Source organism: Polyodon spathula, chromosome 7, assembly GCF_017654505.1.
Source record: "Polyodon spathula isolate WHYD16114869_AA chromosome 7, ASM1765450v1, whole genome shotgun sequence".
In the NCBI taxonomy this organism is placed as follows: domain Eukaryota; kingdom Metazoa; phylum Chordata; class Actinopteri; order Acipenseriformes; family Polyodontidae; genus Polyodon; species Polyodon spathula.
The window spans coordinates 12,120,930-12,135,980 of NC_054540.1; the positions used below are offsets into that span (position 1 = coordinate 12,120,930).

The 15,051-nt window shown below is 35.6% G+C and overlaps 2 protein-coding genes across 3 annotated transcripts in view; both read right to left on the reverse strand.

Annotated features, from left to right (window-relative positions):
* Positions 1-970: 970 nt before the first annotated feature.
* LOC121318167 (MOB kinase activator 2-like) lies at positions 971-7,262 on the reverse strand. 2 transcript variants are annotated; one of them, XM_041254562.1, is made up of 5 exons: positions 6,840-7,253; positions 3,544-3,698; positions 2,944-3,040; positions 1,941-2,065; positions 971-1,714 (listed from the first exon to the last, which is right to left on the reverse strand). In XM_041254562.1, the coding sequence occupies exons 1-5, from the start codon at positions 6,926-6,928 to the stop codon at positions 1,470-1,472; spliced, it is 711 nt and encodes a 236-aa protein (XP_041110496.1). In that variant the 5' UTR covers positions 6,929-7,253; the 3' UTR covers positions 971-1,469. The 2 variants fall into 2 exon arrangements, with proteins under 2 accessions (XP_041110496.1, XP_041110497.1); XM_041254563.1 differs by having other exon boundaries at positions 1,622-1,870; positions 6,840-7,262.
* Positions 7,263-10,221: 2,959 nt separating this feature from the next.
* LOC121318166 (serine/threonine-protein phosphatase 6 regulatory subunit 2-like) overlaps positions 10,222-15,051 on the reverse strand; it is a 46,367-nt gene continuing 41,537 nt past the window's right edge. Inside the window, exon 26 of the mRNA XM_041254557.1 lies at positions 10,222-12,417. The gene's annotated coding sequence lies outside the window, so the exon portion shown is untranslated. The remainder of the gene's footprint in view (positions 12,418-15,051) is intronic.

A 15,051-nucleotide genomic window follows, 5' to 3' on the forward strand; every position in this document is an offset into this window, starting at 1 on the left:
AATCAGATGAAATAATCAGATATGCGTCGCGCTCTTTTAACAGTCCCTGCAGTCAGAATTTTATAGGGTCAGATATGCTAGTGCTGACTGTAGGTTGTTTGCTTGTAAACTGCAGATGTAAGTTCAATTTAAAAGTTGATAGTCCAAAATGTGGATTTTACAATATACCGTGTGTCCATTTTGTTCTCAAGCACACAACAACCTGCTCATATTTTCTAGTGTGTAATACACACAATTAATTAAAAGCGAAGATACAGGATTTAATACAGCTTTGGCATAAAAAATATAGAATAAAAAATCAACATTTTGGGAAAAACAAATGTACAATAGGAAATTATTTTCAAAGAATTGTGCAATCCTCCAACCCAATCCATGAACGAAATGGCAGTATAGACATTACTTTAACAAACTGCTGTTTGTGTTCAATGCTGCTGCTAACCTGACGCTAAAGCACAAACAGTTTTATGGTTTCCAGGGAGTTGACAAAATAAGAATTTTATAGATGTTCTGTACTACAAATAAAACCATTCAGATAAAAATAAAAGTGAATATACAAGCTAAAATCTGTGTTTCAGAGGAAGCTTATGGGGAAAGTATTCTGTATATTCTTTATTAAATAAAGAAACCCCAATATATAATTTGCCCTTTTACAAATAAAAAGGATTAACAGGTACATTTACGGCATCACAAACAAATAAATGTTTAAATAGGTATATAATGGTAAAAGACAATTAGCTTCTGTATTTTTCAAAAGGTTAGGAATATACATCAAGCAACTTGGGTTGTGACCTGATATGGAACAGACTACTTGCTTGTGGCTTCATGCTGTTTATGTTACTGAGGTAGGTGTCAGATCCTTTAGAAGATATATATATATATATATATATATATATATATATATATATATATATATATATATATATATATATATATATATATATATATATATATCGTATAAATCGTGTGTGATGGTTGTTAATGGTTGTTAATACACACATGAAGTATGTGATTTGAAAGTCTTTTTACTTAAATACCTGTTTCCCTCCAAAGTCCCCAAATACTCCAACAAAACCTGCAGTAAATAATTCATCCAGATCTGGCAGTAGGTAAGTTGAGATCCTGTGTGCCCTTATATTCTCAACACTTTTAGATATTCTCCCATCCTTGCTCTTGACAAGAGAATGTATTCATCTTCTTAGAGACAGGGTTGAAAGCTTTGAAAAAATCAAGGTAGGCCAATGATCTTTAATTCGTGGGCTGTTGCACAATGGTGAACGTCCTGTTCGTTTTCATTCCTCAAAACAGAAAATGTGGAAAGCTGTTTGTGCCTTCATTAGAGGATTGTTTCAAAACCCCAGGAAACCTTGTGTTACAGATAATGTCTTCACGTCTTGTTTTCAGATAGCACTTAACAATGTCCATCAAAGCAAGAGGTACAGTAAGACTGATCATTGTCCTTCAAGGTTCTCTCAGTAAAGGCTGTGTTTAGACACAGCGGTTGTCAGGTCATCCATGATGGCAGTCTCCTGTGGATCAAGGATGCCAAACTCTTTGTTGAAGGCCATGAAGTGTGCGTAGAGGGTGTTGAGGTGGGGGTGCAGCTCTAGTCTCGCTATGTCTCTGTAGTGTGCCCAATACAGATGAGCCATGATATGGAACAGGTAGAGAAAGATCTTCTGGACCATGAAGACAAACCCACTGGGGAAAGTAGAACCTGGGGAGGTAGAATAGGTGGCTCGGTATCAAACCTTTTGTTGTCAATATTGCTTTATCTTTCTATTTATTATTAAAGAGGGTGTTCTTTTTATACATGGGAATCTTTTGGCTTCCACTTTTTGTCTCTCTGCTCTGAAGTTGATACTGAAGTGATCTGTGTGGAGTAGGAAAACAACTTTTAAAATGCTGAAATTGGTTTGGGTTCGAATGAGAATTGTACTCACCATTTTTGGTAGGAAAAACTTTTTCATCAGTAAGCAGTTCCTGTATGTAGGACATTGCATAGTCTGTGTAGAGCGGACCTGAGCACTTCACCCTTTTCCCATGGTCGTCCTGCCAATAGTAGGTCCTGTTGAAACACATTACAGTGTCTTGCAATGTGTTTCTATTGAATATCTATAGGGCTTCTAGTTTTCGGGTTTCATTTTTGATCACGTGATCTCCCTTTAAACATATTTTGAGCCGATTCGCTTTCTTAATCAAATACCAAATTTGTTTCTTTTTAACCTCATATCTTGATTGAGTTAGCAAACGACGTGCACTGATCTCACCTGATTCTGTTTGAACCTGCATTTCGTTGTGGTTCTAATCGCCGCATTCAGCTTATTTCCACTGTGTTAGTTTCTAGTAGTGCGTCGCTAATTTAAACAATCTGGTATTCAATTTAGACTTAACAACTATTAAGGTTTAAAGGGAGGGAGAGAGATGGAAAATAAAAACCAAAAACAAGAATAAATATCTATCTACTAGGGGGTACAAATGTCCATGTGCCCGCTGTGAAGATATAGTAGATTGGAGACGAGTCAGTTTATTACCCTGCTTACAGGTTTGCATTACACAAAGGGCCCTATTTGCATACCAGCTTCCAAGTAACCTAGGAATGGCTCCAGCCACTTTTTGCCTCCACGAAAACAGTGTTCAAGGCCAGATTGTAAACATCTGCTCTGTCACACACAGGGGCTTTTCCACATACAGACAACACAATTTACTATATGTTTTAATATGTAAAATCACCAAAAAAATGATTGTTCTTTTTTATATAGTTTCCTGCTTTGCTATACCTCTCAAGGAAACTGCTGAGCAATCGGGTAGCTTAAGTTTTATGTTCTGTTGTATACATTTTAATTTTGTCCAATAAACATGGCTTATTTTTTTTCTTTTGTAGTGCGATTTAGTAATGATTGCATCTAAAATAAATCAATAAACGGTCTTCTTTTCAATACTCACTTTTTACCGGCAGCTGAAGTGGTCGGACAAGTTGTACCAGTGCATAACTCGGACACAGCGCCTGACAACACGTTGATGTGCTTAAAGAAAGCAATTGCTGGAAAAAAAATAGGTTTTGAATATTTATGCAAGCGTGTTTGTTTTTCTTTTTTAATAAAGGAGCTTCCTTGTTTGTCAGAACCTTCTTCGCCGTGTATGAGATGAGTGTACTTCAGCAAAAATATCAAGCTTGTTAAACCAGGGGTCGCCAATCCTGGTCCTGGAGGGCCGGTGTCCCTCCTGGTTTTTTGTTCTAACTGAACACTGAATTAATTCATTGGACCAATTCAGCTTCTAACAAGCTAGGACCAGGATTGGAGACCCCTGCCTTAAACAGATCAAACTCCCTGTGCTTTCTCCAGAGGATGACTGGAGGGTTTTTAACGGTTGTAACTGGGCACATGACTCCCTGGTGTATAGTAGGTAGCAATACATGGACAGAATCCCACCTTGGAATGAAGAAGAATATCTAAGTTGCTCACCAGTTTAGGTTAAAACTTCTATACAGTACTGCACTGAAACCAGTGCAATAACACTAATAAAGTATAACTGTATACATACTGTTTGTGGCCATCCACTCAGCCTTGTCGACCCCATTGGGGAGAGACACCAATGTTTTCAAATCCACCTGTACGATCCTTTCTGAAACACAGCCAGGCTGTAAGTAGGGCTTTCCAGTAAGCGAACAGGGTGATTTCGTAATGTCGTTGTTCTTCCTGTGGAAAGGGGAGATAACCTTGACATTCATTTCAGGTACAGACAGGAGCAGTTCATTATCCTGCTCTACTGTTCCATGAGCTTTTGTTTGCAAGGAGTGGAAGATAATTGTTTGGATTGTTCGTTTTGTTTATATGATCTGGTTAAGATGCTAGACCGGAAAGGATGATCAGTTCTATTAAATCATATTACAGTAAAACAAACGGTTGTCATTTATTTATTTATCACTTTCTACCCACATTTAAAATGCCCACTCTTGCCACACCATTGCAACCAATACTGAGCTGGAGCTGATATGTCAATAGCCTCTTCTGAATCTAAGCTGCAGATGTGCAACCAAGCTTCTGAGCCCCGTCTGACCAGTAGGGGTCAAACCAGTGGAAATGCAAAGACCAATGCTCCCTGTGGCCCCTGCACTCCGAGCAGTGATGAGCCTTGGGGGCCTACAAGCGATATCCAAACTCATCCGTTTACAGGACAAAGCAGAATGACATTGTTTCATTAGGCTTATTGGATTTTTCTATTGCACTTTGTATTATAGCTTAACAGCAGTCATTTATTTATTTATTTGTAATGCTGTTGTAACCTGAGTATTCAATTATTAAGTCTCGACCGATGGAAAGCATTAGGAACACAGTGACATATACTTTTGGAATTTCATTGTTTGAAAGAGCAGTTCCACCTGCAAGCTCTGTTGCATTGTTTGGCTATAGTAGGGCCCGCTTCTAAATGTCTCTTTGTGCTTTATTCTGGCAGCACCCACTGACTCACTACTCCAGTAATAATATATAAATAACAAACCACAATCTCAAATGGATTTCCTTCCTAATTTGTTGTGCTTTATCAGCACTCCTGTACAGTTCAGCAGTACAGTTTCCTGCAGAGTAAACACCTGGGTTTCATTTAATATGTGTTGTATTAGTACCATGGCTCTTCAGCATGCACATTCAAAAACAAACAGGGACATAGTAACATCACAAGCTTTTGCCTAACATTAGGTTGTAAAACATGATATTTTATGAGTTAAAAAAAGAAAAATTAGATGGAGGAAAGTACGTATAAAAAACTATCAAATTGGAATGAGAATTAAGTTCTTGATTCATTGCTTTGCAGTATGGTCGATGCTCTATTGGTACCAGTAGGGTTACCACTGTCGCACGAAAGCTACCCTGTGCGGTTTGTGACAAAAGGTCATAAACACAAGCAGAACCATAACCTTTAGCCACAAAGACAGTTTTCCTGCTTTATTATTACTGTGTGTGTGTGTCTCTCGGCCTGAAAATATATAATTGTATGAGGCCTGTGTTTGAATTTAAAATATGACATTTGAAACTCCACATACACACCTTGTTTACATATTTTAATATTTATTTATTTATTTATTTTGAACAACAGGACAAATGTAGGAGGGCTAGAAACATATTTGTAGAAATAACCCTGACTTTATAGATTCCACAAACTCCCATAATCTCAAGTGAAAAAAAAAAGACATTTACTATACCCACATCCAGTCTTCCAAGGTTTCCTGTGGTAATGAGTTCCTCATACAATTTAACAGCAAAATAAATATCAGCTAACACTCAAGAATTCAAATTGCTATTTATAATAAGATGCAATGCCCTGAAAGTAATGGACATATAATAGTTTGTTTGTTTTTTTAATTGATATAAAAACATTAAGTTGCAATACACTGTAAAATTTGTATTTTGCTAAAACATAATATAGGAATGTTTAGTATACATATAACATAATTCACACGTATAACCAATTATTATGAAGTGCTACCATTACATGAGCTTTGTATTTGTAATGTCTTATTACAATGTCAATGCTTGTTAGTAATCAGCAAACTTCAATAAAACCTGTATGTATATTTTATAAATGGAAACAAAAAGTAACCTGCAACCTCTTACTTGAAATATATGTACCTACTTGTTGATAACTCATTGCCTTGCTCATGAGGGCAAGGCATGTTCTTTTTCAGTACAGTGTTAATTTAGACAGATCAAGCAGTCAACCTGCAGTGATCCACCCTACAAAGGTGTGGCAGGTAGAGCCATAGGTTGCTCAATAGGCACACTGTTCAGCTATTGTTTTCTATTGGCTGTCTCCTATTTTCCCCCACACACAAATTCAGGTTTTATTCTCTCTATCAATGTAGGAACTTGTCTTCACAGCAACCGCTATTGCATCAGGCCCCTCTCTTCAGCACTTAGTCTATAAACCATGGCATGCTAAGTGTGTTTAAAGAAGGCTGGGGAAACAGGATACGTACTGATACATGAAAGCCACACCACTTCCCGATTCTCTGTGAAAAGGCAACCCAAAGGAATTGAAAGCATTTGATTTTATCAGACACATATTTACCCTTTGCATAAGCATGTGCTCTTACAAAACGCCTAGACCCATTTTGTCTAACAATGCATGTCCTAACAGAAAGAAGCTGAATGTTCTGCTTTAGCCACACAACTATTTAATGTTGTTTCCACTATCAGACATGTCTCTGCAAGCAGGGATACTCATTCCAGAAAGGCCTGCTCCCTGGTATGCAACATTTAACTTAGACTGATGCATGGAAAGATATTGTAAGAATATGGTATGGATAAGAATATTGTAACACTATAAAATGCTTGGAGGCTATAACAAATACACTGTCTTAGAACAGATACAAGTCTGTAGTTCCAGTAATTAGATGACCATGTGTGATATCAAAGCAACTCACAACACAAACACACCACCACCTCCAGTGTTCACTACAAACATGTTGCCACTTGCAAAGGGGTATAACTGGAAATGATGAAGAAAGAAGATATTGCTGTTTTGTGTGTGTGTGTATATATATATATATATATATATATATATATATATATATATATATATATATATATAAAGCTGTGACTTTTTTTATACATGTGTGTATTAAATACGAATTATGTAATCTATTCAAAATTTATGAACTGCAGTTGGTTTTCTAGTTTTCTTTTTTACATTCACTTCTAAACAAAGATATGTACTGTTTCCTAGAACTGATTTTCTGAATGAGGCTGCTGGAAAACAAACAACCACTGGTGCAAGCAAAAAAAAAAAAAAAAAAAAAAAAAGTTTGCAAGCATTAAAAAAAATTAAATAAATGAACTTACAGCTTTGGTCCATTGAGATTTATAAATTCCTGCTTTCTTGGTGAATGTTTTACACTTGCTGATCTGCCCATACTGTGACATCCACCCATGACCAGAACTAGTATGAAACTGCACACAGCTCCGATCTCCCCATGTGGGGCAAACTGCCAGGAGCACTGGCTGATAAACAGGACACCCAAGACGATCTGCTGCCTGGAACCTTTGCTTGGTGGGAAAACACAAAACTCCTTCCCGGGCTGGTCCCCAGTGAAAACCTGTAGTCGCTGAGCAGAGGAAACCCAGTGAGAGTGCAGTCGAGACAAAGCATAGGCTGAAGGTGTGTACTCTATTGTTTCACTCTGTGCTTGCTGGCTTTCGTTTCTCAGTTAAGTGCCAGGGTACTTGTATGATCAGCTCCCTCTCTCTGCACCGAAAAGCTGGAAAGCAGGTTCCTCCAGCAGATTGGCTCACAAATATTTGCTATTCAGATGATGCTTGTTATTCAAATGAGCCTTGCACCACCCACACACCCCACACACGCTCACACTTTCAGGGGTTTTGAATACTGTGTCACTTCTACGGCTGGCTATACAGTACCTGTAACAGCTAAACCTTCACCTAAACAAAGGGTGAACATTAACAGCTGGAGCAATTCAATGACTGACAATATAAAGCACTGGCCCACCGGCACATTGAATGAGGCACATTGAGAGATAAATGGATTAATATCTTCTCTCCTGGCTATTTTTCTAGGTTCCCTTATGGAAGGAAAATGTATTTTATAAATATATTGGCATACAATATATTGTCATTTTAGTCTTAAGGTTTTTAATATTCTTGAATGTTTATTTGTTGTTGTTTTTTTTTTTCATTTGTATAACTACTACCTATTTTAAAAGTATTCACATGTCAAAAAAAACTAATATTAGAGTAATTTATATATTGTATAATATAATAAAAATATATTGGCATATATTCTATAATACATTTTGTAATCTTCGATATATTAATCAATATATTACATTATATTTCTCAATATATTAAAATATATTTTCATTCCATAAGGGTTTCAGGTGGTTGTTTACTGTAAGTAGGCTTTTTTAAACATACTGTTAACTGTACCAAGTTTCTAATTACTTGTTGGAATGAAAATATTTAATTTACCATTATATGTTTTATTAGTCTGGCAAATTATTTATTACCTTCTGGGTCTTAACAAGTTTACCTAGGAAAACCACTGGTGAGAGATGCACCTTAAGGATCTGCTCACCAGTTTTAGTCATTTTGTTTTGCACCTTCTGCCAAAGTAAGGGCTGTTAAAAATACAGCCACAGAGCAATTATAATTGAAACAGAGACAGACTTGGCTTAAAATCAGCATTACAAAAAAAAAAAAAAAAAAAAAAAACAGAAATGCGTAATCTTGATGATTGAACTTACTTAATTACAAGTACAGAGATCAAAATAGGTTATGATAAGACTGTATAATACACTCCACCCTTACAGCATTGTGCGTAGTTCTGGTTCCCACATTACCAAAAGGACATTGTAGCCTTGAAGAGAGGTCAGCAAAGAGCATTCAGAGTAATCCCAGGATTCAAGAATGAGATATGAAGATAGGTGGAGGGAACTGAATTCATTCAGAGGAAAGGGTAGACAAGGTCAACCCGAGCCAATGCTTTAAGCACAGCACAAAAAACAAGACCAAAGGGCACAGCTGCAAATTAAGTGTAGACAGGACTGTGGGTAGAAGAAACTTCTTCACAGAGAATAGTGAGGATATGGAACATGTCCTCAATGTTGCTGTCATTAGAATCCTTTAAGACCTAACTTGAGAGATGAACCAGCTCTTTGGAACAAGATGAGCACTGATGGGCTGAAGGGACTCCTGCCATTTATAAATTTCTTTGGACTTGCTAATTCTTTCTACTTTTGCATATTCCGCTTACCTTTAAAAGGTGTTAAGTGAGTGGAAATGAACTGGTATAACTACTTTTCCCACCACTCCCTAAAATGATTGTCTTTTTTTTTTTCTTCCAAAAACCTTTCAGAAAACTCTTGGAACAATATTGCAATTTCTTAAAAATGTAATTAAATTAAAAAACACACACACACACTAATATATATATATATATATATATATATATATATATATATATATATATATATATATATATACATACACACACACACACACACTTTAAACAAGGAGCTACATCCGTGACCCCCCCCATTCAGAAATTACATAATTAGTTCAAAATATTAACACAATATTGAACCACTGCCTCAATCTTCAGTTCACAAAGCACACAACCACCTCTTTATAACAGGAGAAAATATAAAAAGAAAAACAATAGTTTCTAGCATGGTTGACAGTGAGTGGAAGAACTCCAGTTCAGGTCTTTGTTTCAATCAGGACCTAAACATTTGGTTTAACTATGAAATGTCTTTTCAAGACTATAAACAGTCAGACTATAAAAATCACACACTGCAATACATAAAAAAAGAATAAAAACTGTCAATCAAAAACAGGAAATGTCTCCAAAAAGGTATATTATTGATATACTTGAATATTTATTCTAATCACTCGAGCATAGCTGCCTGACCAAGCCATAAAACAAAACAAACTTGTTTTTATGATCTATTTAATGAAATGGGCTTTGTATTCATGTAGATGATTATCTTGTTGAACAGGAAAATATTGCAGCATTTCTGTAGATTTTAACGAACTAGCAATGTTCAGTTTTGGACATGTTTTTACATGTATGAGGCGTTACCTGTGTTTGCGAGTCTGTTTTGCAATAAGAGTTAGCTCCTGTTGATAACATCACATCAAGTTAATATTTAAATCGGCGTCCATGAGCTGCCAATAAAACCTCACTGAACAGGCAGTCATGCTGGTACATGATGGCTATTTGCAGCACTGTTTATCTGATACCAATGCAAGCGAACCTTGTTCATTCCGAGTCATTCCATGTAAAATCAACACAGGGTTATCAGGTCACTTTCTGGAACGCTTTTCTGCCAGAGAGCATCCTGGGTATTAAAAAAAAAATAATAATAATTGCTATCTCTCTATTTTTGGTTAACACTTTGTGATCTAATTTATTGGTGGTTAAAGATTGTAGAAATATAGTGACCCAACACTCAGTCTGATCCTAATCTACTGTATGGTGGGGACTTAATGGCATCCTTGTGTCATGATTTACTGCTAAGCTTACACGGAGCAGTCGATTTTCTGCTTCCCACTCTGCTCTTTAAGTGCAGTATTTCTCAAGAGTGGTTATATCAATTCAGACAAATACTTAAACATGTTTCCAGTTTTTACATCGTGAAGTCAATTATTCTAAAATCTGTACAGGGTAACGGCGACCACAAAACTAATGATCAGTACACAAACTCCATAGTTTGAAATATTTGTTTAATAGTTTACAGCCTAAATTTGACAACAGACAAGAGATACAGTCTCATTTTTATACCAAAAAACAAACAAAAAAAACCCCCAAAAAAACACCAGCATCTGTTTTACAATACAAAAAAGATTTCTGACCGAGTAGACTGAAATACTTAAGTTAATAATAATAAACCAGAACATGAACAGAAATCAGAAGGCAGATTTTTCTTTTTTTTTGTACCTCATATACATAAATACATACATACATACATACAATAATTACAAAGATAAAATAGAGACACACTCTAAAGTACTATATCATTTAAGCATTATTGAAAAGGGCCCCTACTATTTTGCACTATATCCCAGATTCAGTACAATTTAACATAAAAAGGCCACAAAAGTGTTGAAAAGATAAGGAGCAATCACTTTGGGTTTGTTTGGAGGTGTGGAAGGACTAAACTGGGTTTTAAATAATTGAGTACTGGATATTGCAGCACACTTCATCCCCTTGACTAGTACAAATAGCTTTTTCTCCCCATATTGCATCATCTATGGAAACAGACTGGTATAAGCATGTTCAGCCTTATTTAACTGGTAATGGGGTAAACTGTTTTTCCAAATTTAGAGAAATACAAACATCCCAAACTTGGCATCTGTAAGTGAGCACTATATTTTACTGGCTGCATGTTTCAGTTAAACGTTGCATAGCCTAACACTTATGCAGTAACCGATTATAGTTCCTGAGCAAAAACAAGCCATAAATAAGGAATACAATGTTTTTGTAATATAAATTTGTGTTCAATTTCTAAACTCACTGGAGTTCAATTGCGTGTTCTTGAATTCAAACTTTTTTTTTTTTTTTTTTAATATTCTGTTCTTTAAAAGTACAGAACCCAAGGTTAAATAAAAATACTATTTTTGGCTGAAGTGGGCTGGTAATTGGAAACGACTGTTACGATGTAGTGGTATGTTCAGACTGCTATAGGCACTGGGTACTACAGGATGAAGTAAAAGTAAGTTATTATGAAAAATGACTGTCTATATCAGTTGCTCTTTGGTAAAAAATAGTTTGATTGTTGACAGACTTTTTGCAGCTTTATGATAATGGTGGCAGCTCCCTTTTGTAAAGGAACGTTTTAAAAAAAAAAAACTTCTGGTGCGGTGAATGTTGTTCTCTGTAAAACATCCCTCCATTCCATTCAAGTTCAGTTTTCCTGGATTACATTACTAGGTTAGTAGGTCTGGATTTGAAACAGCTAACATTTAATACAGTAGAATCTATGTTTGGCTTAAAGCAAAACATGCAGCTTTAAAGCTTCACAACGTACTGTTGCTGCCTCTTTTACAACACATTCCAACTCTTCCACTTACATAGCCTCCATCCCTTCCAAACACAATATTAGTATTGCTATTAGCAATGGCTGTAGCAGAGATTTGTAAATCTAAAAAAAAATATATATCGCACATCAGTTTCTAGCTGTACTGTACTTCATTTTATTGGCATGACAGACAAACAGGGACTAACCAGACTTATAAATGTATCTAGGATTGAAATAATTGTTAGGTAACTATCAGTGCTGTAACTTCAAAAAGGTCCTCACAAATATTGAATTGGGAATGAATTACTGGGTCTTATTTTAAGGTTGTGAGGACCAGGTCTAATGGCTTTTCCCATATTTCCAATCCACAATTTCTACAGGTTTGTGACTACCACTGCCACTGAGCTTGGACTTGTTATAATGGAATTATGCTATATGGTTCTCAAAAACAACTGAAATGGTTTAAAAGATTTAAAAATACATCACTAACCAAATTCATGAAGAACTAAAGGTGGTAAATGGTCAATTGAATAAGCCATTAAAATATAACATGCTGATCTAATTATAAGATGGTGAAAGTAAATCTGAAATAGTTTAGGAACTAAAATTTAAAAATCAGCCATTTTACATAAATAAAAAATAAAAAAACTTTAGGTGGCAGGCTTTGGATTCAAATGATCTGCCCAAAGTATGCATGCCATACTGATCACACTGTTAAACCAGGGGGTAGGGGCGAGGGATCACCATGATGATAATACAAGGACCAGTGAAAGACGTCAGGGCAGGGAATGCTAAAGCCTCTTTTCCATTTGCAGTGGTTTGCTTTCGGTACGGCTCCATTTCAATTAGCGCTTCCGTTTACACAGATCACTCCCAGACCTGACCTGGAATGCAAAGCAGTGATTTTAAAAGATCATAGCAAAAATGAATAAACAAACTGGTGCTAAGGTTAAAGTACAATAGATCTTCTGAACTGAACTGTGGTTTAACCTCAGCAGCGGCCTGTTTATTTATATTTGCCATGGTCCTTTAAAAATACACATACTGTAGTGTACTAACATTTTCCCATTTTTAAAACACAACCTTTCTTTAACGAGTGCTTTCACGCTATTATGAACCCAGTTCACCTTTATTATCTGATCTGGATATGTGATATTAGTCTATATAAGAAATTAGTACAAACAGAACAAGATCAATAAGTCAAACAGAAAAGAGGTGTTTGTTTTTAATAAAAGTAAAAAGGAAGTTACAGGCAACTTCTCCATCTTGTTTAAAAGTAAACTGAAACGGGAAGGTGCCTTGAATAAAAAAAACAAACAATAAAAAGACAAAACTTAATATGAATATCCCTAACCTGTTATTATCTTCTCCTAATTTACTATACTCTTATAATAAGCAAATGAATTCTTGAAAGTGCAGTTACAAAATGACAAATGCATGTTTCACTATACAAATAAACAATTTGTATTATTATTTTGTTTTATTTTAAACAAGCCTTTAGGCGCAAAAAGAAAGATGTGCATTAATGTAGAGTAAAGCTAAAGCATTTTTGGAGAACAGGCAGTTATTTAAAGTATGCTTTACAGGTAACTGATGCTGAGGTGAACAAATAAAACAAAATACCATAACTGCCTGTTTTATTTACAGGGAAACCTGAAAAATAACTTTTTTTTGAGCCAAACAAAGCTGTTAACAGATGAGGGTTAGGACTACAGTTCATCCAACAGATTAAGATTATTATATTCTCTATGCTCTTTCATTTGTGGCTTGGCACAGCTTTAGCTGTCATATCAGTCATTCTATTAAATGTGAGTCATTCCACATCAAATGGGCCAATGGTCCCCACCCCATCATCATCTCAATTATTTTGATGTTGTGCATGAAGGTACCCTGAAGTGTTTTGAGAAGAATCCCATAAATATTAGCTCTCAAACATGACAGATAAAAAACAAGCACAGAAAAGAGGCCATGTTGGAGATGTTTGATACTCGCTGAACATACAGAACTGCTTTTAGTTTATACGTGTCAACATATTGCCTATTGGTGATCCATGTTCCAAACGCAGTTGCATGTGTGTAGCAAGTATCAAGAAGACATCTTGAATACTTTGAAAGATCTGACCTCTCAAATATGACCCCTTCCTCAATTTCATACTTCACGGACACTCCCCCATTACAGCCCATAACTTAAATATCAGTTGAGAGCTAATATGTTCTTCTTAAAACAATTACAGGTACTTCCATATGCAATATCGAAAGAATGAGAGGGTGTGCTGGGGAGGATCCAAAAATGTGTTCCATTTGATGTGAAATGACCCATGTGCTATTTAAACATGCTAGTGCTCTGCATCAGTAATAATTCATGGTGATATCAAATGCATACAAAACTGTTTTGACATTGATGTTTTTTTTATGTTCTATTTTTGTGACTATTCAGCATTTTTAACAGGTTTCACTATACAATAGCTTCTTTAAACACATAATCCTCTATAATTAAAAATGCATTGTTACAGAAAACTTTTCAAAGCAACACTGACATTGCAAGCAAAGACCCAACATCCTTTCCCATCCGGAGCTACATCAAATTGAACAAGATCTCTTTCTTTTTTAATTTTTTTTTATATATAGTTAAAAAGCTAATTCTATGGATACTCTCCTGAATCAATACACCATTTCTACAGCCAATTCAGTTTTCTTAACAGTTTTGGTGCTAGTCCAATACTGAACTGTATATAACACAAACAACAAACCTTTGATCTGATACAAGGGGAAACAAGTATTTAAAAATGTTTAAAATCAAAGTAACCATTATGACCTCCTAGAAATAGCAGATATAAACCTGTCCCCCTCAATTAGGTTGCAGAAGGATTATGAAAATACATCATTACGGTACCTCCTGTTGTATCTGGCAGGATGACAAAGAAATTAAACAACTGATGTTAAAAAGACTGCACAGTAAATGGCTCATAAGGAAGAAACCTCCAATGCACAAATATGCAGTTCAGAAAGCTGTAAATGTTATTAGTAAATCTACTGACAGACCAGACAACAAATTCAAAAACATATCCAGTCAAAGGGTTTCTATAATGTGTAGACAGTCTGCTTTCTGAGGAAACTAATTTTATTTCACGTGGTTATACAATTCTGAAATTAAGATCTGACTCTTGGTAATCATTATTATTTCAAAGTACAAAATGGTTGGTTAAAAAAAAATATATATAGTCAGAAAGGACACATACAGTACTTTCATTATGGCATGAGTTTAGAGGATTATAGGCAAACATTCATGTTCCTAAGTTACACTACATTATTACTTGATTTAAATAGGCTATTCTATCATCACTGTACAAGTGCAATAGGTAAGCATTACAATAACAAATAATGGGCGTCTGCTTTCAACTTGGAGGCTGGGCAGAAAATACACTGTATGTAATATATGGCAATACAATATGCTCAAGAGTTCTACACTCCCAATGCACATTGTCAAATACAAAACACTGAAATGATGACTGCACTGGA